Source organism: Nicrophorus vespilloides, unplaced genomic scaffold (assembly GCF_001412225.1).
Source record: "Nicrophorus vespilloides isolate i.1.1-1 unplaced genomic scaffold, Nicve_v1.0, whole genome shotgun sequence".
Taxonomy (NCBI): Eukaryota; Metazoa; Arthropoda; class Insecta; order Coleoptera; family Silphidae; genus Nicrophorus; species Nicrophorus vespilloides.
The window spans coordinates 46,807-70,587 of NW_017096720.1; the positions used below are offsets into that span (position 1 = coordinate 46,807).

Below are 23,781 nucleotides of genomic sequence, written 5' to 3' on the forward strand. Positions count from 1 at the left end.
ACACAATAAATAATTATTACAATATCACGCCTGTACCACGAAAATCTGATACGAAAAGTCGTTGGTTCGATTCCCAAAAAACCAATAAAATTTGTGGGGGCCGATAAACCCGAAAGGGATAGAAATAGGACCAAAAGAGGAAAAAAAAATAGATATAACAACATAAAAATAATTATAATTAATAAAAAAAAAATAAAGGAATAATTACTAACATTTGTTTCTACCGATATTAAGAAATAAAGATTATTAATAACCTAGCAACACATTAATAACAAAAATGTATTTACAGCTTGTCTTTTTTTTTTATCTAATTGAGGTGAATGAGTTTTTTCACAAAATTGAAATGTACTGGCACAAACATCGAATAAATAACTCACGATTAAACGCAATTACGAAAGGTTAGATTTGAGACCGATCTTTCTTCATCCCGCGCATTATTCATCAACCCCCGCGAGCTAACGATGTCCTAATTGGAGGAGCGGTTTACGCTATACGCTATATCATCCTTAAAATGTTTAAACCTCGTGCAAAACCGCCACCCAAAACCATCCCACATGTATACACAACATATATATATATATGTGTATGTAGGTATAGTGGAAACGGGTCAAAAGGTCATTTCAGGCAGGAGCGGCGCCCCCGGCACAAATCTAGAGCATTTACCTCGTGACAACGCTTATTTATTTAACCTCTAATCATATCCCACGTATACGTATCATTTTGTGCAGAAAATCAATCAAACAATCGACACGAGAAAACAACACAATTTCTAATATTTTACGTAACGTATTTTTTTGCATTATGCATTACTTAATTCTGCGGTTCCCGGTTTCATTTTTCTTCTTCACTCGACACTTCCTTTTTTTACTCTTCTCTCACGATTTACCTATTCTCTGAGGGAATGCATAAAACATCGCCTCGAGCACAACTCTAATTGCGTCATCAATAAATAGAGAGCGTAACGTTGCGCACTAACATTATATAACACAATTATTGTGCACAATTCACATACATTTTTTTTGTATGCGCACAATTCTTATAAATATATGAAAATATTCCGCACGCCAAAAAAAATTACGCTGCTTCGGTATAAGCAAACTTCTGTAGTGGGATTCCCTTTATGCGATTTTTTTGTACTCTTCGTCCTCTCTCGCTGAAAGCTTCCTCGGCGTATTTTGAATTACCTTACTCTTTGTGCCTTGGTTCTGTATAGGTGTGTGCTCTCGCCACTTCCACTTTTTGTACTTGCACACGACGGATTTATCCTCCACTTTGTGTGTGTGGGTGAGTGTGTGTTCAAGAACCCGAAACAAGTTTGATAATTAGATTTTCCCAACATAGAAGCAAACATTATTGTTTTAAATGGAGACAAAGTTTGCATGAAGTTCGATGGATTATCGATCCAATTATTATTCTAATAAGATCAATAATTTTCATTCAAAATTACAACTAAATGGATGAAACCACTGTAATAGTTGAAAACCCATTGTATTCCTATACTATCCTATACATCTTTCGGATCCATTCTTTCTATTATTGTTTCTGATAAAATCACTAAAATGTGAAGATACTGTATTTCCAGCCTACATTTTTCATCACTTCATTTTTGAACGCAAATTACACAAAAATTGAGACACAACAGCAATAATTCAATACTCGCTACATTCCCCAATTATTCAACTTTCATATGCATATTTGAACGCGAATTACAGCCAAATTGATGAAATCATAATAATAATTCAATATAAGTTGCATTCCCAAAATATTCAACTTTGATCCGCATCTTTTGGATACATTCTATATATTATAGTTTTTGACAAAGTCACTAAAATGTGAAGACGCTACTTCCTTCGGCGTTAATGGTAATTACAATCAAATGTCCAAAACCCCAGCAAATTGAATGCACGTTGGATTCCTTAAATATTTCTCTTTTTGATGTATTCAATAGTTTCTGAGAAAATCACATTTCATTTTTGAAAGCAAATTGCAACAAAATGGATGAAATCAAAATATCCAATTTTCTTATTATGTTTAATGTAATATTAATATAATTTTTTCTTTGAACAATAATTCAATTTAGAAGATTTAAGATTGTTCTAATTTCCTTTGAAAAATAATTCTATTTAAAAAAATGCTGGGTTTCTTTCACCTATACAACATAAAAAAAAGGAAAAAGTTATTTATTGTGACAGAGTCGGGGAAAAACAACTGAGACTTGCTTAAAGATAGCTCAGTTTCTTGAGAAAAGCAATTTAAGAAGAAGAATAAATCGCAGGTCTTAAATGGAATTCGCAATAAATATCCGAAAGAAAGCTGAGATAAATATCGTCGAGTAGGCCTAGACTCGACAAAAACCAACTAACTGACGGCCTAATTCCAGCACTTTAAACACTTAAACATTCCTGCTCCTTCCAATTTATACACTCATTAAACCTACGGTTCTTCCCTTCAGAGCGAAACCTAATTACCAAACCTCCTCCTCACTCTTGCCAAGTCCACAAACTAGACTCACAACCGACTCGCAAATAATTACATGTGCATAGCACACACAGCGCACAGTTTATTAATATAACAATGCATAAGATTGGAGAAAGTCGGAAGGGAATATTTGATGTAAACAAATTTCGTGCGTATGTGCATAGCCAGAAACTATCAAATGCCGCAGCATTATGAAACAGAGGAATGTGTTTGCAACATTCTCTTCAGAGACACACAAAACAAAGTAACTTCAGGAGAGTTTTCAGATTATATAAAAACTAAATTCTCTTAGGAAGCAACACAATGCAGAAGAACAACATTGAAATAAATTAGCCTTTCCGGAGAGTGAAAATATTGAGATTTGTTGCATTTCTCGGCTTCGCACTGTGCACGCTTTTGATCTGAATGAGCTATTGTTTGCGTGTAATTCATGGGAGAAACAACGGGATAATGGAAAATGCGAGAAGCACTCCATAAATCGAACGGTGTTAGTGGTATTTCTCAGGAGGTTTCAACGCAGAAAGCATCATCTCTATTCCTTCTCTTCTCGTAAAACGTATACATTATGGAAGGCCGCAGTTTGCGACGCGAATAACATTTTCTAGTTGTGATCAATACGTACTACATGTCACACAGATATAAAATATGCTTTAAAGTAGACATTTTATGGAAAACAATGTTGAATTTTGAAAAATGGAGATTTTCAAGAACGTAAATTTAAAAAAAAACTTGAAAATAATGATTGAATTATGTTAGTTGACAAATTGGAAATTTTGTAACAAAATATATTTTCTATGGTGTACAATTTCTTTGTCAGAAAGATACAAAATGATATTTATAGATAAAATAGAGATTCATAATTGATGTAAAATTGATTAGATTGTAATTAATAATTGAAATTGAAACAAAAAAAGGGAAATTGAATGTGTCTGTTATAAAGGAAATGTGTTGTTGAAATATTGCGCTTTTTAGTTGAATGACATTTTCTTTATGGTTTTGTCAGGAGGACATGAAATTGCTATAAAGTGGAAATGTGATCATAAACAATGTTGGTATATATTTTTATTATATTGAAGCAAAAATAGAGTTGGCGTTGAACATGAAGATTAATTAAATCGTAATTAATAAAGTTAATTAAAAAAATATATAATATTAATGCATGAAATTGATGCTGTCCGTGGCAGATGAGAATGTATAATGATGGGATGAGGAAGATTCGCACATTTTGCGGGAATTAAATTCGAATCTATTGATCGGTGCGAAAACCTATAATTAATATGTGGCACATGCAGAGGAACGCAGTTGGATATATTTATAATTGAATGTTTTGTGTGTCTACACGTTTCGCGACTGAAACATGCGCGTTTACGCGCAAACCGATCAACTACAACCTACGTATGAACGTGGTCCATTATTGTTCCAGATAATAATACAGCCTCTGCAAAAACGGTGACGCTGAAATCGATAAGCAGACCGAACTCGACGGCGAGCAAAGGAAAGGAGGAGAAGGAAGAGAAGAGTCAGGTGAACGAGAGCGTACCTTTGGAGGACGAGTCAGGTGCGGACGAGGAGCAAGCGGCTGTTAAGATCCAGGCGGCTTTCAGGGGACACAAGACGAGGAAAAGCATGAAGCAGTCCGACAAACCTTCGATCACCAAGACCGAGCCGGCGCCGGAACCGGAACCTACAAGGGAGCAACTCGAGGAAGAGTTCCGTGCAGATGATAAAGGTAAATAACAAACAAACATAACTTTACATGAAACTTAAAAGTCAAATTGTATAAAGGTCGATTATAAAAGCTAAAAGCTCAGTTTAGAAATTTAATCATTTTAAATTCTATAATCCTGAAATAAAAACGTAGATAATTTAGAAATATGGATTTTTATAATCGCCCGTTTCTCTGTCGCATCCCGTTTATATTTATGTAAAAGTTTATAAAAAGCAAACAAACCAAAATAATTAACTATAACCATACAAAAAACTATAATTACTAGTATTTTATAAGAAACTAATCCAACATAGTTAAGTTAAATCATCATGCGAAAAACTATCATCACTAGTCTTTCATAAGAAAGAAGTCGAAGAAATAAGTATAAAATCTTCAATTTTGATCATTTCTAAATACTATAGTGCTGAAAACAAAGCGTTGATAATCAAAATACATGGATAGCATGAATTCTTATAATTCTCTGTTTCTTTGCCCCACTTAGTGCATTTTTATGTATAAGTTTCCAAAATGCAATCAAACCAAAATAATTAACTACAACCATGGAAAAAGCTATCATTTTTAGTATTTTATAAGAGACAAGACAAATAAAAGTATGAAGTCTTCAATATTGATAATTGCTTTTTTCTCTGCTGCATCCTGTACAAGCAACTAATCCAACATAGTTTAATTAAATCATCATGCAAAAAACTATAATTACTCGTTTTTCATAAGAAAGAAGTCGAAAAAATAAGTATAAAATCTTCAATTTTGATCATTTCTAAATACTATAGTGCTAAAAATAAAGCGTTGATAATCAAAATACATGGATAGCATGAATTCTTATAATTCTCCGTTTCTTTGCCCCACTTAGTGCATTTTTATGTATAAGTTTTCAAAATGCAATTAAACCAAAATAATTAACTATGACCATGGAAAAAGCTATCATTTTTAGTATTTTATAAGAGACAAGACAAATAAAAGTATGAAGTCTTCAATATTGATAATTGCTTTTTTCTCTGCTGCATCCTGTACAAGCAATCAATCTAACATAGTTAAGTTAAATCATCATGCGAAAAACTATCATTACTAGTCTTTCATAAGGAAAAAGGCGAAAAAAAAGTAGAAAGTCTTCAATTTTTGATCTTTTCTAAATACTTTAATGCTGAAAACAAAGTGTTGTTAGTCATCTTGAGAATCGATTATAATAATCGTCTATTTCTCTGCCGCACTCTGTATAACTAACTAACAATTAACTTTAAGCAGCATGACTTAACTATCATTACTTATATGTAATTTCATAAAGAAACAAAATAAAGAAAATATTTAAATCTGAATAAGTTATATTATTATTGCAATAATAAAAAATTGATATTTGGATGTAAGCAAACATTGAAATTATTCAAATATAGGCAACTCAATTAACATTATAAATCAGAAAACATCGTTTAAAATATTCATAATAATTTATAAAACTAATTTATATTAGACATAAAACCAATTGTAATTAAAACTTTAGAAATAATCTAACAGAAATTTACTTTCCAAGTTTTCTTAAGTCTATTTACAAAAAAAAACTATGCTAAATTGAAGAATCTTTGATATATCGAACCAAGAAAATGAAAAATTATTAAATTCACAATTATTTTAATTAAGCTTTTTATCTAAAAAATATTAAATAAAATAATATATAAAGTTATAAAATATTAGAAATTTTCACATGAAAAAAAAAACAAACTATTAAAAGCTTTAAAACATGAAATAAATATTCAAATCATAGTTTATGTTTTATTTGAAACTTTTATCCTAATAGCATACATTAGACTTTGAACGTAAAGCAGTGATAGGATGAAATAATATGCAAATGGAATTAATTTAGATACGATACTTTTTTATTTATTTTTATCATCAAAAGAGATTATACCAAACTTTAAAAAGCTTATAAATATTCAAAATATAAATGTAAATTCAACTGCACAGTTTCTCTATATGAAAAATGTACATATCTAAAATTCATAAAGTGTATACAAGTGTAAAATATTGCAATTTGAAAATGGAAATATTATTTTCAATCTATAGAAGTTTTAAGTTCAGAAATGGTATTTACATTCTTATACGAAAACAGTACAGAAATACTTCGATCTGTCCGGATTTACTACATAAAATTTTCAAATGGAATTATTAATTTCAATCTATAGAAGATGAGGTATTGCTCATCTCAACTTGATGTTTTGTTCTGAATTCGTTCTGAACGTAAGTTGATTCGATTAAATTTATATATTTATATAATTTCAATAAATTATGTAAATCCATGTAATAAATATGGTTGTAATTTAGGTATAAACAAGGCAAAACCAATCATTTAAATGTGTTTGAATTATTCAGTCATATTTATACGTATTTCTCATATAACAGAGGCACATAAATCGACAGCAATTTGAAATTATCATGAATTGTTGGCAATTAAGGATGTTTCTTTAATTAGTGGCGGTTTCGGTTAGCCGTGCGAAACGTATGGATCCCGTGGGCAATTCGCAATTTGCAGCACGTGTCATAAATGAACGAGAACCATAGATCATTGTCTTCGGTGAGAAATGCGTTCGAGACGTGCCCAAAACCCACGTTTTCCACCTCAAAAAGAAACGAAAAATCATCAAACCTCATATCAAATTCAATCAATCTGCTTTTCCATTGTGTGAACGCAAAATAAACTGAAATGAGGAAATATCTCTTGTTTTTTTTTTCAGAGCTCTGCAATGCCGCGACGAAGATCCAGGCTTCATTTCGCGGCCACATGGCACGAAAAGTTAAGGAAGAAGGCAAACCCGACGATGAAGGACCTGTGAGTTTAGAAACCTAAAGAGAAATTATTTTTTTCATTACTTTTTTTCGTGTGTGTGTGTAAATGTTTGCAGATCAGTAACGAGAACGCTGAGGAGCTGGATATCGACCTAACGGATCCCGAGTTAAGCAAGGCCGCAGTTAAAATACAGGCGTCGTTCCGGGGTCACATGGCTCGCAAAGATAACGAGGCCGAAAAGTGAAGAGAAGAGAGCTTCGACATGCATCCAAAACTCCACTCCGTATAAATTATTATGATAAACAGTGCTGTTCTCGTAATAATAATAATAATCTATTAAATTACAGCAACAACTCAAAAAAAAAAATACAAACAACAGTATATAAAAATAAAAAACATATTTACCAAACAGCAGCAGCAAAACAAAATAATTTAAATGTAAAGAAACAAAACACAAAAAAAAATCTTAAGAATATTAATTAAATAAAAAAAAAGAAGTAAATACTTAACATTTCCTTGAATTCGTCATAAATTTAGTGTTATAGTTTTCATTGTCTCTATTGCAAACGCTTATATAACAGAAATATATATATTGAAGATTTAGTTCGCTGAACGAATGTGCAAAAGAAAAATTATTTTTAACATGATTTCAAAATGGAATTGTATTTCGTAGACATTTCTCTAGGTGCTTCAAAACGCACAGTTTTGTATAATCCTTGTAACCTAACTCTACTACTACTACTAACTACTTAATTACTCTTTGATCTCATATTTATACATTTTACTTTCGTACTATTTTGTAGGTACTAAGTTCGATGCGTTTGTTGTTTTAATATTACATGTAATGTAAAATTAAAATTTAACAAATAAATGTTTATCCTGATTTTTTGTTTATGTTTCATCGGTTACATTGCACATACAACTTTTACTACATTCATCACATTCAAGTGTACTAATTTGATGACTTTCCACAGATACATTTGCATCCCAAATCGATTTCCCTATTATTTGCACAAGACTAAAAAAAAATGCATCTCATCAAGTTGATGCATTTTTAACGAGATATTTCATTATTTTATCCAATGCACTTCATCGCTTTCCTTATCTTTTGTAGTGTTCAGTGAATCAAAGAAGATACGAATTGATGGAAGGTAAGCAAATTTATATTTTTATATTATGATCATTTTATCAACAAATAAAAGGAATTTTTCAACTATTACTTGTTTTTTATTATTACGAAATTGTTACCTTTACCAGAATTACGTCCAATATTTTAGTGACCTTAAATTTTGACCATTTCCATAATAGATTTTTATGACAATAAATCCAAAAGTTTTCCAGACTAAGAAAACTGAATTTATTGATATTTATTAAGCCGAAGTAAATTAATTGTTTTATAAAATGAAAAATGATTTTTTTTTGTTTGTTAAATTTAAAAATCCGATCACATGAAATATTGCATATTCAAAGTTTTCGTATAAAAAAAAACTGAACTCGATTTAAAGAAAGTTTTGGTTTCCTATTTATACTTTACCAAGTTTCCTTATTATACTTAAAGTCTACATAGTTCATGAACGTTCCTTTGCACTCCTCTCGCTGAAACTATAATTAAGACTTTCAAACTTTCCGCAGTTTCTTAATCCACCAACTTTTCCAACATCCTTAATATTGTATTAGTATTGTAAGATTTATTGTATATATAAAAATCATAAACAAATACATATACTTTTTGATCGCATTATCTACTACCTTAAATTGGTTCATTTGTTTAATGTTAGTAACACTGTTATGAAACAAATTACTTTATTTGGTTACTTAGGTGATGATTATACAAGTTACATAAACATGTTTTGCCACTTTTAGAAAAATTAAACAAAAATGTTGTTACATAATTATAAAATAAATGGTTGGATCGATTCCAAATGATAAAAATTGAAAAAAAAAATGAAATGTAACACGTACTTTATTTGGATGTAACTAAGATTAAAATATGATCTAAGTAACCTAATATTATATAAAGAAACAAATGAAAATTGATATTACTTAAGAAATTTGATACATTATGTCAAATTCACAGACATTTAATTAATTTGACATATAAATGGAGTTCTAATTAAGTGAAATATAACTCTTCATTAGGAAAATGCAAGTTACGTAATGTAACGGAAAATTGGACGTTATTTGAAGTTTCTCAGTTGGCGTTCAAATCCAGCGCTTCTATTTATAAACTTACTCTTGTTGTCTACATCAGAATTCGAATAATAATAATAACAACAAGAAGTACTAGGGGATGGTAGGAGCGGTACAAGTATCATTGTTCTCGGAGGTCTGGTATCCGCGAGTCGAGATCCCCGAAGGTTGAGGCCGTCTGGGGAATTAAACCCTTTAATCCCAATTTTGGCGTGGCATTGGAATGTCTAAAGGGAAACACCCCGTTCATCGTTCAGTTAACGTTTCAATTGATTGATTGTAATTGTAAAGCTATAAATAAATTCAAGGTACATCTGGATGCAAGCTTATCCCTTTTCCATTGTTGTATTTGGTATCATGGAAACCGCGTTGGAATTCAATCCATTTCTTCTGCTCAGCTTTTGTCAAATGCAAACAAAATCGATGGCGCAGAATACTAGATGGTAATTGCTTCTGTTGCCATGGTTTCAATTGCAGTTATTATATATATAAAAATAAAAGCGTAAATACGTAGAAATAAAATACGTTTAGTGTACAATTAGTAAATTAAAAATAAATGGATATTGGCTATAGCTAATTAAAGTTTTATTACTAATAAAGTTTTTAACTCGGTCATTACATTTAATGGTTAATTATTTAAATATGATAAAAATTTATAATTCAAATTAATTGATTTCTGATTTATTATTTATATAAATAACAAATATAATTTGCAACAGCAATAATGAGAAAAGTCTGTTTTACTTCAAACCTGCAATCAAATATATTTTTTCTTCTTTATTCATATTTAAGCAATATTTTACATAATTTTAATGAATTACAAAGTAATTAAATTACATAATTCTATACTTCCATTAATTACCGCTACCTGGTGCTTCATATACTTCTTCAACTAATCACAACTTAATTATTGAAGCAATGTAATCAACTGAATCTATACATTTATGAACAATAAACTTTTTGATAAATAAAACGGTTTGTGACCAGACTCGGTGGCAATCGCAAGCCCGACAACCGAAAGAGCGTCTATTGAAATCCCGACGTTCGAAATCCCGACTGTATCGAAATCCCGACAACCATAATCCCGACTGTATCAAAATCCCGACTATATCGAAAATGTCTACATTAACATTTTTAAATTATTCCGGAGCGTAGTAACTTTTAAATTGCTATCAATGATAAATAATAACAATTAATAATCTAATTCTATTTGAGATTATTTCATAATGTTAAGGTTTATTATAAATAATTCAACAAAATTAATGATTTATTGTTATTAATAATAAAAGTGTAGCACAAGGTGACTACGCTCCGAAATAATTTAAAAATGTTATTGTAAATAGTCGGGATTTTGATATAGTTGTGATTATGTTTGTCGAGATTTTGATATAGTCGGGATTTCAATAGTCGGTCATTCGGTTGTCGGGCTTACGATGTAGACCTAATCAGACTATAATATATATTTTTTGGCCATCTTTTGGTACCATAGCAAAGTTTATAGTTCAAGCATATTAGCGCTGCAGTAACCATGAGTTTATAATTAGGGTATTAATTGATAATAACTAATTAATAAAATGTTTAGTTTAGAGTCTGCTAAGGATTATATTCAAGTTTTAATTATATTAATTAGTAATATAGTAGATACACACGTATAATTATTTTGTCGCTGCGCCATCTCCCAAGCAAATACTGAAAATTAGTTTTTTGAACTAATTACTTTTGTTTATTGTCCCTTGCATAGTTTTAAACTTTACCATTTATATCTTAAGATTGTAGCAATAACTGATTAATAATTATAAATTAGTTTGCATTAAAGAAAGTTGTATTTTCTTAGTAAATAGTATTAATTATATAATTTAATAATTGTACCAACAATCAAATTTTCGTTACAGCTTTATAACATTTAATAATTTAAACAGAAAATAAAATAAGTGTATTATTTAATTGATATTATATACATCAGGTTTCTAATTATTTCTCTTTTATCGAAAGTCAATTTACAATAAGCTCGTAAAGTTGATGGAAGTATTGAGTATTAACATTCTTCGGTATTTTATCACATAAAAGTACATTTGCATCATTTCAATTAACCCCAATCGGCGAAATTATCGTCGGTGAAATACTCGGGTTGGAATTTCTTCAAAGACGGCGGCAAATCCGGTCTGGTTTCCAACTGCTCCGGATAACTCCAAAAGGTCGACACGAATTCTTCATTTTTCAGATTCTTCTGCTCCCCGTACTTTTCCATCCAAGTTTCCACAGGAGGCACCTCTGCACTTGAATTGTTCTTCAAGAATTCCGCTTGCTCTTCGGCTTCAACTGAAATTACAAAATAGTTTTAATACAATCTCTTGAATTGATAGCAGTAAAATCAGTATAGATATTAAAATTGTATAGAGTACATCATAAATTCAATGTTTATTGAGATCCAAATAAGGTATACCTTCAATCAGCAACAAGAGAAAGTGCAAGTACATCATAAATAAAAATTAAGAACGCTTGTAACACTTTCTACAAGTAAACAATTTTAGTCATTTACTGAGTAATAAATCTTTGCTACTTCAAACCCTTGAAGATTACTACTACAAGACCTTCTGTAAACATAACGCAACTTATCTAAAACAAACATAAACAACAGATAACTTCTCTTGCATTGACAACTAACGTATAAAGTGTTGCCTAAATAAACTCTCTGTTAGTTCTATGCATTAATAACACATATAATCAACTATGCTTATAATTAATTGAAGAACTGACACAGTTGCATAAATTAAACTCTATTTACAAAGCCCAATTACGAAACGTATTTCGTTTTAGTTACTTAAACAAAAACCACATCCTCTTGCAATTTAAATTTACATTACCAATTGTTATACCTATGACTCACCCAAATAAACATCAACTTAAAATCATTCTCACAATTTGAACAGTTGAAAAAAAAAATTGTTATAAGGTAATTAAGCTTACTCTGATTTTTGATCTGCCACAATTGTTCCACTGAATAATGTGTATATTTGCAGCTTGAATCGAATTGGCAGAAGCCACCTGACAAAAATCTTCGGCATGGTATTTTCACACTCTCCTCTTGCAGCAAAGTCTTCTGATCTGTAATTGAATTGAATTAAACTGAATGTAAAGAATAAGAACTAATATATTACCTCGAAACAAGTCATAGTGTACTTTCCTCAACTTCAAGTGATGGGCACTATTGAGATGCTTCTTCCTTGCATCCAAATCATCTATAAACACTTTATCACAGTAATCACAGTAATACCTTCTACCCATGTTTGCGAAACAGAATCAAATGAAACTACCCTAACGAAGACTTTGCAGGTACAATTTAAAGGTTAGATTATCCTACAGAAGCGCCCCCTACGTATACAAAACAAACTTTTCGAAGTGGGAATAAACCTACGTTACGTTTTTACGCAATTGGTGGAAGGAAGAGAATCGTAGCGGGGAACGTCTGCGACCGTTTGTAGCATTTTTTTGTTTACAATAGAGTACACAAGAGTCCATTCTTGTTTAGTTTGACTGGAGATGTGAAGGTGATGGTGTAGTCGGATCGTGAACTTGTGTTTTCTTTATTTTTCCTGCGTTTAATTTTACACATTCGTACAATAACAAACAAAACAAGGTAAGCTTCTTTTCATAATTTGCACGTAATATTTTTGTGCGGCTTTTCACAAAAATTAACAACTCTTGTTTTTCAATTCAATTCTTGGTTTTCAATTCAAATTCGCTAATTGTTGTTAAATGAAAATGAATTCGAATTCGATTTCTAGTTGCAGCATATCTCATTGAAGTGCTGTAATTAAGGCAGGTAATTTTGGATTTTACAGTGCACTGACTCTATGTTTATTTTCAAACTTTAGGTGGTAAAAATTCACTCGGAAGATCGAAATAGTTCATTGATGAAGAGTTTTATTGGTTTTCGATTTGCTGAATGAACGACTATAACATATACATTTTTCTCATGTAAAGGCCGAACCTTATCAATTTGTGTCACTTGATCTCGTCCGTTCTGGTGTTTATTGTTCGATCTGTTCCAATTTAAGATCGTTACCGTTTTATTGGAATGCCTATAGTAATAACATCGAGAGGAATTACGTCCAATTATGCAACGACTCGACTCTTGGTATTTCTTCAGACCATCAACGTTAACAACGAGTTTCTAAATGCAGTATCAAAGCTATATACTAACTAACTACATCGGTAACATTGAACCGATATAGACAATGACTGAAGAAATACTCGTGAATGAATTAAGATTATTTCTTTACACTTTGTTTCTCGTCTCCAAAACCTGCAAGAAACTATTTGTCAACTCCAATTTGTCAATTCAGACCTCATTCTGAACTTAATTATTAAAAAGTATATTGTAAACATTCTTTATAAATATTGCAACATATTAATCATTTTTATGTATATTTAATTTATATGTATAAAAAATATGTTACTAATTTTATATGAAGTGAATTAAAAAATTGCTGAAACAAAACGAAATAGTTTCGTTTCCTTTTCTTAGTTAATGATGACTTTAGCTTCAAATTTTTACATCTATTATAAACTTTTGAAAATATCAACGTATTGATTCTGTGATTATTTAGAAATTTACTAAAATGTGAAACTATTTGTTAACTTATATCAAAAATCCAATTGAATTTGCAGCAAATTATCGAAGAAAACAACATCGAATTGTTTGTAAAAACTGAACATTTCAACGATGGAAATAATTACGTGAATATCTAGAAAGGATTATTTTTATGTATATGCAAATTTCAGTAACTAAATTACTTCTAATATCTTTTTAATAAGTATTTCGTTGTTCATATAAACTAAATACATTTTAATTCCCAAAGACGAAACAAACAACAATTCATGTTTTTTCTGTTGTTAATTAAAAATGTGTTGGTTGAATGTACAACGAAATGTTATTTATTTTTGATTTAGCGTCGAAAGCACACAGAAGATAAACGCGTATCGAATGTAATTATTATTTGTTCTATCTTGTCGATGATATTTCGATTTACACAACGGATTTTGTATTATTAATCACCAAAAACAATAAAAATGAATGATCGAAAGAGATTACTTGAACAAATAGAAAAAATCTTAAAATAGACAAAAATTTTCCTTCTTATCCTATTAGATTTCGGAGTTCGTTCGATACGTCACGTTTGACAGTTCAATTGAAAGTTAAACAACGACTGTTAAGGACACTGCTTGAATTATATCCTTAAAAACACTATTGTTTAAATATTTTAAATTTTAAAAAAGTGTCAAATTACTTGGTAAAATGTGATATGTGTGTGTATTATCTGGATTAAACCTGTATATTTATGCATGGGGTAAATTTCGTTCCGATTGAGGGAACAAAAACGTTCGAATATCCGGTTTTCGAGTGAAAAAAGTAATAAATGTTTGCAAGTTGATGGGTACGAATAATAATGCGTTGTATTTCTGCTTGTAGAAGCATAACGTACGAGAGGAATTGTCGTAATTTGTGAAATAATCTTTGTCTGTATTACAATGTAATATGTACGAAATAAAAAGAGTAAAATCATCGAGTTAGTCGTGTATTGCAATTGTTTTGGATTACAATGTAATGCACGAAATAAAGAGTAGTATAATCAAGTTAGTAGTGTATTGCAATTGTTTGGTTTAGTAAGTAGAGCATCGTCGGAATCTGTGAGAGTGAGTGTTTGATAAGTAAACACTTTCAATAAGAATTTAATGCAGCGAGATTACGGAACGTAGAGAGGAGGAGGAGAAGAAGAAGAGGTTAAGGATTCTGAGGAGGAGACAGAGGAGAACCGTGGTATGCACCGAAGTTCAGCATACCAAGACTGGTACGACCTTCACGTGAACTCTTACCACACATCCTCCTCATCACGATCCAGCAACGTCTGCGGCATGGGCAACCCATGCATATAGGGGCGGCGTATAAATTCAACGCAACTAGACTGCATGTGGATACTGTGTAATTGCTGTTTCACCTTCTCAACTTCATTGCATTCGAGTAACGTTACGTTACCGAAGAGTATTAAACCCTAAAGACATTATATACGTCTTCTTCTTCTTTTTCGTCTTCCTTCCTCCAGCCGCAAAGCATTCTTATCTCAGGCATACCGCGACTAATTATATACACGTACGTCGGTCTCCGCATCTCTGATGCAATATTTATTTTTGTTAAATGTCAGTTTTGTTGCCACTTTTGTTGTTTGTTCAATGGCAAAGTGCAAAAGCCGCAACGCAAATAACAATTTTCTTTTTAATTTCTCGGCATTTGTTCTGCATAGTAAAACTTTTTTTTTAATGATTTACGTTACAATAATTATCGGCTACACGTTTCGCTAATTATTACACAAGCAATTTAGTTGCAATCAGCAATTATTGGCATATTCCATACAGACATTTGACGTAATAATTGTCAAAATAAATTGGGGAAAAAATGAAACAATTCTATGTGCTATGGATAATGTCAGTTATAAAACGTGATTATTTCAATTGAAATTGTATTTTTATATAATTCACATTACAATATTAAAATTAACAACGTAGTAATAATTACCTAATCAATTTTAGGTTTTTTGGGAAGTTTTCTTCCTACATTTTGACGTAATAATTATCAAATGAATTGGGGAAAAAATGCAACAATTACATAAGTCGATATACATTAAAATCATTTTTATATGATTTACATTATAATATTAAAATTAACAACGCAATTATGTAATTATTGCGTAAGCAATTCTAGGGTTATTGGAAAGTTATCTTTCTACATTTTGACGTAATAATTGTCAAAATAAATTGGGGGAAAAAAATGAAACAATTCTATGTGCCATGGATAATGTCAGTTGTAAAATGTGATTATTTCAATTGAATTTGTATTTTTATATAATTCACATTACAATAATAAAATTGACAATGTGATTATGTAATTATTACCTAATCAATTTTAGGTTTATTGGGAAGTTTTCTTACAACATTTTGACGTAATAATTGTCAAATGAATTGGGAGTAAAAAAGCAACAATTTTATTTGTCAGTTGTAAAATGTGAATAATCACATTTTATTGAAATTGCATTTGAAATAAGTCGACATTTGTATATAATTTACATTACAATCATTACAATAATATAATTAACAACGCAATTATATAATTAATACCAAAGAAAGTTTAGGGTTATTGTAAAGTTATCTTCCTACATTTTGACGTAATAATTGTCAAAATAAATTACAAAAATGCTTAACAATTCTAATCAATATCTCATTAATAACATGATTTGAAAAACGTTTGTTTCAATTGAAATTGCATTTAAAATAAACAGATTTGATACATTTTATCATGATTTATATACAAATAATTATTGGCTGCACTTTTTGTTTGTAATTATTTCCTAAGCAATTTGTTGGGAGCTTTTATTCATCCATTTGAAGTAATAATTGTCAAAAAATATTCAGAATAAAAATGAATCAATTATGTAACAATCAATATATCATCATGGGTAATGTCAGTTGGAAAAAAATTGACATTTGACGTAATAATTGTCAAAATATTTTTTTTAAATGAAACATTTGTAATGAAACTTGAAAAAATGTCATTTAAAATTGCATTAGAAATTACATATAAACATTTTTATAGCAACAATTATTATTAACTGCACGTTTTTCTAATTATTATCTAAGCATTTTCATAACACTCTGAATATATTTATTCATTTGACGTAATAATTGTCAAAATAAATTAAAAATAACAATTGTTGTCAATTTGAAATTTCAGATTAAAATCACATTAGAAATTAGTCAATGCAGATGCGAACTATGTTTGCATGATTTTTACAACAATAATTATTAACTGCACGTTTATGTAATTATTACCTAAGCATTTTCATTATAGTTTGTTGTTTTTTTTTTGAGAGATTTTGTGCATCTATTTTATGTAATAATTGTCAAAAAAAATAATTAAACAATTGAATAACAATTGTAATGTCAGTTGGAGAAATGTGATTATTTTAATTAAAATTACATTAGAAATTAGTCAATGCTGATACAAGATTGCATTCATACATTTGACGTAATAATTGTCATAATGAAATATTGAATATATCAAGGATACAATATCAATTGGGAAAGATGATTATTGATATGTAAATTACTTCAAACCATTTACAGATGATTTATACAAAAAAATAATTATTGTCTACAAGTTGCTATAATTAATATGTATTTGTTTTTTTTTTCATTAACGTGACCAGAACCGACCTTAGACAGGGGCGAGCGGGGGCCCGCACTTTGTGGGCCCCACAGTCTTATGCGAACCGGCACGAATGTGAGCCTGCACCAAACATTTAGACTGCGCTCCGTTTTTTATGGTTTTTTAGGCTCGAGTCAAAGGACACGTGGCAAAACAAAGATTTCACTAGAATTGCGATTTTAAATTATAAAAAAATGTTTAAGGGTCCCCAAAATTTTATTTTGTCCTGGGCCTCGCACTTTGTAGGGACGGCACTGAACGTGACGAAATATTTATCCATATAAATGAAGGGTAAAAAAAATAAACATTTGAATGTTGATTCTAATAAATGTGTTCTGTCAATTGGAAATACTTCTATTGAAATTGCATTTAAATTTTTGTGTACGTGAAAGAAATGTTCGAGTGTTGAAATGTTTCCGTTATTTATTGCAGGTATGTAGTGTGTACTCTCTTCGTGATGCAAGTGAAAGCTGTCTGCGTGCGTGCGAACAATATCTTATCAACAAAACAAATGTTTACCAAAATTTCATACCAGATATAAAACCTTAATAATTGCGCCCACTCGGATTATAATAGTAATAATCATCATTAAAAAAAGCTTAAGTGATAAAAACTATAGAGTTTTTATTGAGGGAGAGAAAAAGAGAAAGGGAGTTTCTGAAACCTTAATTATTGTTGCCCGTACCTGCTGCGGCAAACCTCTTTTACCTTTCCGAGAAAACTCTTTGGTCCCTCCGATGTGTCACGATGATGGCCCAGGTATGCAGCAGAAAGAGAGACAGAGAGAGATGGAGGAATTCGAGCACGCGACTTACGTAACGACGTTTTCGTATGCAAAGGCGTTCTTTTAAATTCTTCCTCCTCGTTGCGGCGATGTGCTGTGTGTGTGATGCAATCAGAGTTTAGCGGTCATTAGCAACAAGCGCAACTGTTGGTTGGTCTCTTTCTTCGGTACAAACGCACGTATTTGAACAACGAATTAGAAAAGAGTTTTGGAAACGGTTGCGGAAGTCTCTTTGCTTGCCTATCAATTGGATATTGTAATGTTTTCCACGAATCTTTATTATACAATTAGCGAAACTGGTTTATTTAAAAACATAATTTCATTATTTTTTTTAATGAAATCTAATTAACTGGAACAAAGGTATTCATATTTGGTCTATACTGAAATCCCGACAACCAAAAATCCGACATTCGAAATCCCGACAGTAACTCAATCAACTTTATCGCTGCCTTTTGGGCACTCACAAATATTCGTTTTTGCGAGTGTTGATGGGTTAATTAACTAGTTAATTTTAATTTAGCATAGGTATGAAACACGTTTGTTTCCCATAAAACATAGGTTTTAATCTAAACAAAAGAATATCAATCTTCTATTTTATTCACGCTCATTTTTTAAATTCATTTGTCTTACGTCTATATCATATAAGAAAAATACTGTCGGGATTTTAACACTGTCTAGATTATAGTTGTCGAGATTTTAACACTGTCTAGATTATTATTGTCGATATTTTAATTGTCGGGAATTCTGTTTCGATTCATATTGTACACATTTGGTTCAAAAAGTTTATATATAATTACAATAAATAAGAGACATAAAAATATTGATTATTACTATTAAAAATAATAAATATATATATTTTACTTAAAATTTCACGTGTTACAACATTATGCAAGTTTTTTCAAAAAATATTTAATTATATTTTAGTTTTTGCATATTTCAAATGAAAATACAGATATTGAAGTAAATTGTTGTCAAGTAAAAAAAATATTTGATAATTTAACGAAAGTTTAATGTCGTAAATTCTAATTGGATTGATGATAATTTCTTGACACTGTACTTATTCTTATAAGAAATACGGCTGAAAAGGGAAAGTTTTTAACAAATATTATCCAATTTCTTTGTTTTCGTTTCATAAACTTTTTTTTTGTTTTAACACAAATTGGGAAACTCTGAATCAGATTGAAAAGTAAACGTTTGCAAAGTTGTTTTTTTTTACTCAAACTTATTACCATGGTAATTATATAATAAACTTATTGATATTATTTGTTTGTTTTCGTTTCGTAAACTTTTTTTTGGTGTAATTTTAAGACAAATTGGGGAAACTCCGAATTAGATTAGTAAAAGTAAACTTTTAAAGAATGTGTGTGCGTTAATTAAATGGAAATTTTGAAAACGTAACTAAAGCGTTTCGATTGATAAATATCTATGAGTCATATGATGGAAGACTGTCAACATTGCGGTCACTTTCTTTCTTTCTCACCTGATTCATACCTGGAATACCCGAATGCACGATTCCCAACATTTTAATTATCGCTCAATGCCGTTTCTGAGATACATACACATTTCTTTCATTTGTACATACCACACGCGTCCTCCCCTCATCGTCTGAATCATCAATTCATGGTAGTAAATCAGCGTCGGAGAGCGGACCGGTTCCGAGCCTCTTCTCCACCACTCTCGCTCGATGCGTTCCACAAACAACAACAACAACCACCACCAGCATTGTCGTGGGTATTAAATGTAATTTCATCGACATTTCGGATACGTGCAGGTTCTTCGTTTACGTGTGCTATTATTATTAGTATTACTATTGACAGCAATACGAAGAGCAGACGTATTTTTAGCTGGAAGAGCGTCCAATTGGAACGTACAGAGACGCAGGTGCCGTCTCCACGCGGAACGTATTTTATGAATATGTATTTACGACTGTCAAAGATGGAGCTCTTCTCATCTGCTCAATACGGGCAAAGACAACAATGTTTTATTTTTATTCTGTAATTATTTTGTTATTGATGTATAGTAATGATTTCAAAACTACAATTCAACTACGCACTTATAAAACTTTAAAACAAAAACTATCACCATGGTATTTTTTTTGTCGTTATTGACATTGACAATTTTTGTTCAAAAAGTGGCATAGTCGTTTTTTTAGAAAACTAATTACCATAGTTATGATCTAATATCCTTATTGACATTTTTTGTTCAAAAAGTTACATAGCCGTTTTTTTAATACAAAACTACTATTGCCATGGCATTGTCCATTTTTGTTCAAAGTGGTCGCAAAGTTGTTTTTTTACATAAACTTACTATTACCATGGTAATTATCTAATAACCTTATTGATATTATTTAATTGTTTTTAAAAAGTTGCATAGCCGATTTCTTTTACAAAACTACTATTACCATAGTAATGGTGTAATATTTTTATTGACAATTTTTGTTCAAAAAGTTACATAGACGTTTGTTTATATAAAACTACTATTGCCATGGACATTTTTAACAATTCTTGTTCAAAACGGTTGCAACGGTTACTCAAACTTACTATTACCATGGTAATTATCTAATAACCTTATTGATATTATTTAATTGTTTTTCACAAAGTTGCATAGCCGTTTTTTTACAAGACTAATACTACCATGGACATTTTAACATTGACATTTTTTGTTCAAAACGATTGCAAAACTATTTTTTACACAAACTTACTATTACCATGGCAATTATCTAATTAACTTACTGATATTACTTATTTTTTGTTCAAAAAGGATACAAACTGTAAAGTTTAGTATATGCATTTAATACCTTTAATTAACATAAAATATATGTCTGTTTATAACAAAGTTTAAAGTTTAACTATTAATAATAATGAAAATTACAACTGACATTGAGTTTTCTTTTATTATGCAATTTTTATGTTGCAATAAAAATTATTATTTATAGAAAATGACAATTTTTGTAGAAAATAAGTTTCAAATTGTAGGGGTTTATTTGCTTCCTAATAAAAACTACAATTCTAATAAGATCTTAGAAATCTTCTATATTTTTAATACACTAACATTAATTTAACGTTTGAAAGAAACAATAATAAAGTTAATCTAATTCATTTTTCTCTTTTTTTAATTAAAGAACATTACATTATGATATTTAGTTCATTCGTTCAATTAATACAATTAAATACATCAAATTTATAAATTTCAATTTTTTTTGTTTGATTATAGAAGACGGTAATAAAAAAAATAAACACAGACGTGAAGAGAAAAATCGATGATTTATAGCTTATTCAGATTATTTTGAAATTACTTTATACAACTGGACACACTTGAAGATTTGTAGCTGAGTTTAGTTTCATGATTCCCTAAGAAGGAAATAAGCTTACTATTCTTTTCGAGATTTATAATGACACCTTTTTAAATTACTAAATAGTCGCTTACAGTAAATTGCTTTATGAAAGGATTGATGATGATTTAATAGAAATATCTCTTCGTTTTTTATAATACATTTAATGATGTTTTAATGAAACGTTTTTATTAAATATATTTGATAATGATGATTTCAATCGATTTATCACTTATTTTTTTATTATTCATTTGATTATAATGAAAATATCTCTACATATTACGTACTATTTTTTTCGAATTATTAATATAAAAATATTGCATGAAAAAGATTGTATCGCAACAATGCACATGTCTTTATTTGGAATGAACAAAGACTTGTTTTCTTTTTTTTTATGGGGGGTGAAGACAATGGTTGGCACAGTGTCAAACGGCGACGTAAATCACGAAAGAAATGTACGTAAATTTTGAGCTCAGCATATGGTTGGACGACATCAAAGGATTTTCGCTCTTTCTAGAATAACTGGAACAATTTCAAATTCAAACTTCCTAAACACAATTTCCTTTACATTTTCCAGAGAATTTTGTTGATTTAACAATTCGCATTTTCTATGATTTATATTAGAAATATTCAATTGCACATTTTGTGTTGTAAATACATAATTTTCGTTTATAAAAGTAACAACAGTTTGAAGCAAATTTTCATCCTAATCCTCAATGTTTTCTTAATTAATGTCGTAAAATTTAACATATATTATAAGAATATGTATATTTTAGTTTTCTACATTATTTTAAAGCAAATTTTTAGAATAATTTTATTCACAATCTGTTCATTAATGTGAACATTGAGTAAATTTAAGATCGCGGTTATCCATCTTTCTCGGTGGATAGTTACCATTATGATGATTCTAAACATTAATAATTACTTAAATCTATATACTAAATCTTGAGGTTTGCAACGTTGTTTGTGGTTTCAATGTTCTCGAGTAGACCAATAGCCAGAACATTAGTATGTGAATTCAGTCTATCTTTGTATCTAATACTAAATGTTGCTATTGTATCCTCAACCATATCTATATGAAGATCTTCCTGTATTTGTTTATTTCTGACTAACCATGTAGTCCTAATAATATTTCTTAGGCATTTTGTATGTTCGATTTACTGGCTGCACCCCACAATTGGTTGCCATACGTTCACACTGGTTTCAGTATTACTTTGTATATAAGTAATTTATTTTCCACTGATAATTTCGACCTTTCCCTAGAAGCTAGTAGAGTTTTCTAAACTTTATTTCTAATTGCTCCCTCTTAGCCTGAATATAATCTTTCCAGATGAGTCTTCTGTCTAGATGCATGCCTAGATAATTGATTTTTGTTGCTTTGGACACATCTTGTCCATTAAGTCTTACAATTGGGCAGGTAAGACACCTTCAGCATGAATGTGATATGCACAGATTTCATTTCTTATCTTTCCTGTAGATATTCGGATGCTACTGCTGGATTCTCATCTGATGCCAAGCTTGCTGTGTCATAAGCGAATATTGCAATCGTAGTATTATTAGTTTTAGGAATATCTTCCTTGTATAGATGGTAAAGCAGTGGTTCTAAAACACTTCCCTGTGGCACCCCTGATTCTGTTGGGTATAAATCGGTGTATTCGTCTTCTATTTTTACGTGAAATATGGCAAGTTCTTTTTTATTTTGTATAGGAGATGCCAAACTTAGTTAAAAGCTTTCAATATGTATTATATGAATTTGTATAAATATATTATAAATCAATAAATAATTAGAAGATTTCACAAAATCATCGTTTTTCCTATTAATTTGAAAAAAAATCACGAAATTTTTACTAATATTTTTCGAATTATTATATCAAAATTATGATTACAAGAATCATTAACAAATCTTTCAACACTTTCATATTCTTTGAGGCTTTCAAACTCTTTATAATGGATTATTATAATACAAAAACTCTGTAAACCGGATTTTGAAAGCCGCGCACGTATTTATAATTCTAATCCGAAAACCGAAAATCCTCGAACAAAAACCTGCGAATAATTACGTTTCTTTAAGCAAAGCCACGTTCGATTCCTCCAAGGTTTTGTCTATATTTTATCACGCAAACTACATCGACAATTCTAGGTGAGACTTCTTAAGTCATTTTGATCGTATTTACGATTGAAATGCGCGCAAGACATGGCATGTTAAGCTACACCACCGATCGTTCTTTATTTA

The 23,781-nt window shown here is 30.1% G+C and overlaps 4 protein-coding genes across 4 annotated transcripts in view; 2 read left to right on the plus strand and 2 right to left on the minus strand.

The window, feature by feature from the left end:
- LOC108557969 (chymotrypsin-1-like) overlaps positions 1–913 on the minus strand; it is an 11,550-nt gene extending 10,637 nt beyond the window's left edge. Inside the window, exon 1 of the mRNA XM_017914718.1 lies at positions 811–913. Within this exon, the coding sequence (XP_017770207.1) occupies positions 811–835 (25 nt within the window). The 5' untranslated portion in view covers positions 836–913. The remainder of the gene's footprint in view (positions 1–810) is intronic.
- Positions 914–3,901: 2,988 nt separating this feature from the next.
- Positions 3,902–7,333, plus strand: LOC108557970 (neuromodulin; the record flags this gene model as incomplete). Its single annotated transcript, XM_017914719.1, is given in 3 exon segments — positions 3,902–4,207; positions 6,931–7,025; positions 7,099–7,333. Coding segments are annotated over 3 exon segments (530 nt in total), but the record flags the coding sequence as incomplete, so codon positions are not given.
- A 3,794-nt stretch (positions 7,334–11,127) lies between these two features.
- LOC108557982 (zinc finger matrin-type protein 5) lies at positions 11,128–12,566 on the minus strand. The gene is made up of 3 exons (XM_017914740.1): positions 12,332–12,566; positions 12,141–12,278; positions 11,128–11,492 (listed from the first exon to the last, which is right to left on the minus strand). Exons 1-3 carry the CDS (start codon positions 12,456–12,458, stop codon positions 11,260–11,262), a joined length of 498 nt encoding a protein of 165 aa, XP_017770229.1. The 5' UTR covers positions 12,459–12,566; the 3' UTR covers positions 11,128–11,259.
- Positions 12,567–12,692: 126 nt separating this feature from the next.
- The window catches only part of LOC108557981 (pleckstrin homology-like domain family B member 1), a 40,282-nt gene continuing 29,193 nt past the window's right edge, over positions 12,693–23,781 (plus strand). The window contains exon 1 of the mRNA XM_017914738.1: positions 12,693–12,810. The gene's annotated coding sequence lies outside the window, so the exon portion shown is untranslated. The remainder of the gene's footprint in view (positions 12,811–23,781) is intronic.

Bases quoted from the DNA above. Each gene is read 5' to 3' on its own strand.
- LOC108557982 (XM_017914740.1), bottom strand. From the start codon at position 12,458: ATGGGTAGAAGGTATTACTGTGATTACTGTGATAAAGTGTTTATAGAT. The intron at 12,279-12,331 runs GTAATATATTAG...ATTCAATTACAG, and splicing joins ACACTATGACTTGTTTCGAG to ATCAGAAGACTTTGCTGCAA. The intron at 11,493-12,140 runs GTAAGCTTAATT...TTGTAATTTCAG, and splicing joins GTGGCAGATCAAAAATCAGA to TTGAAGCCGAAGAGCAAGCG.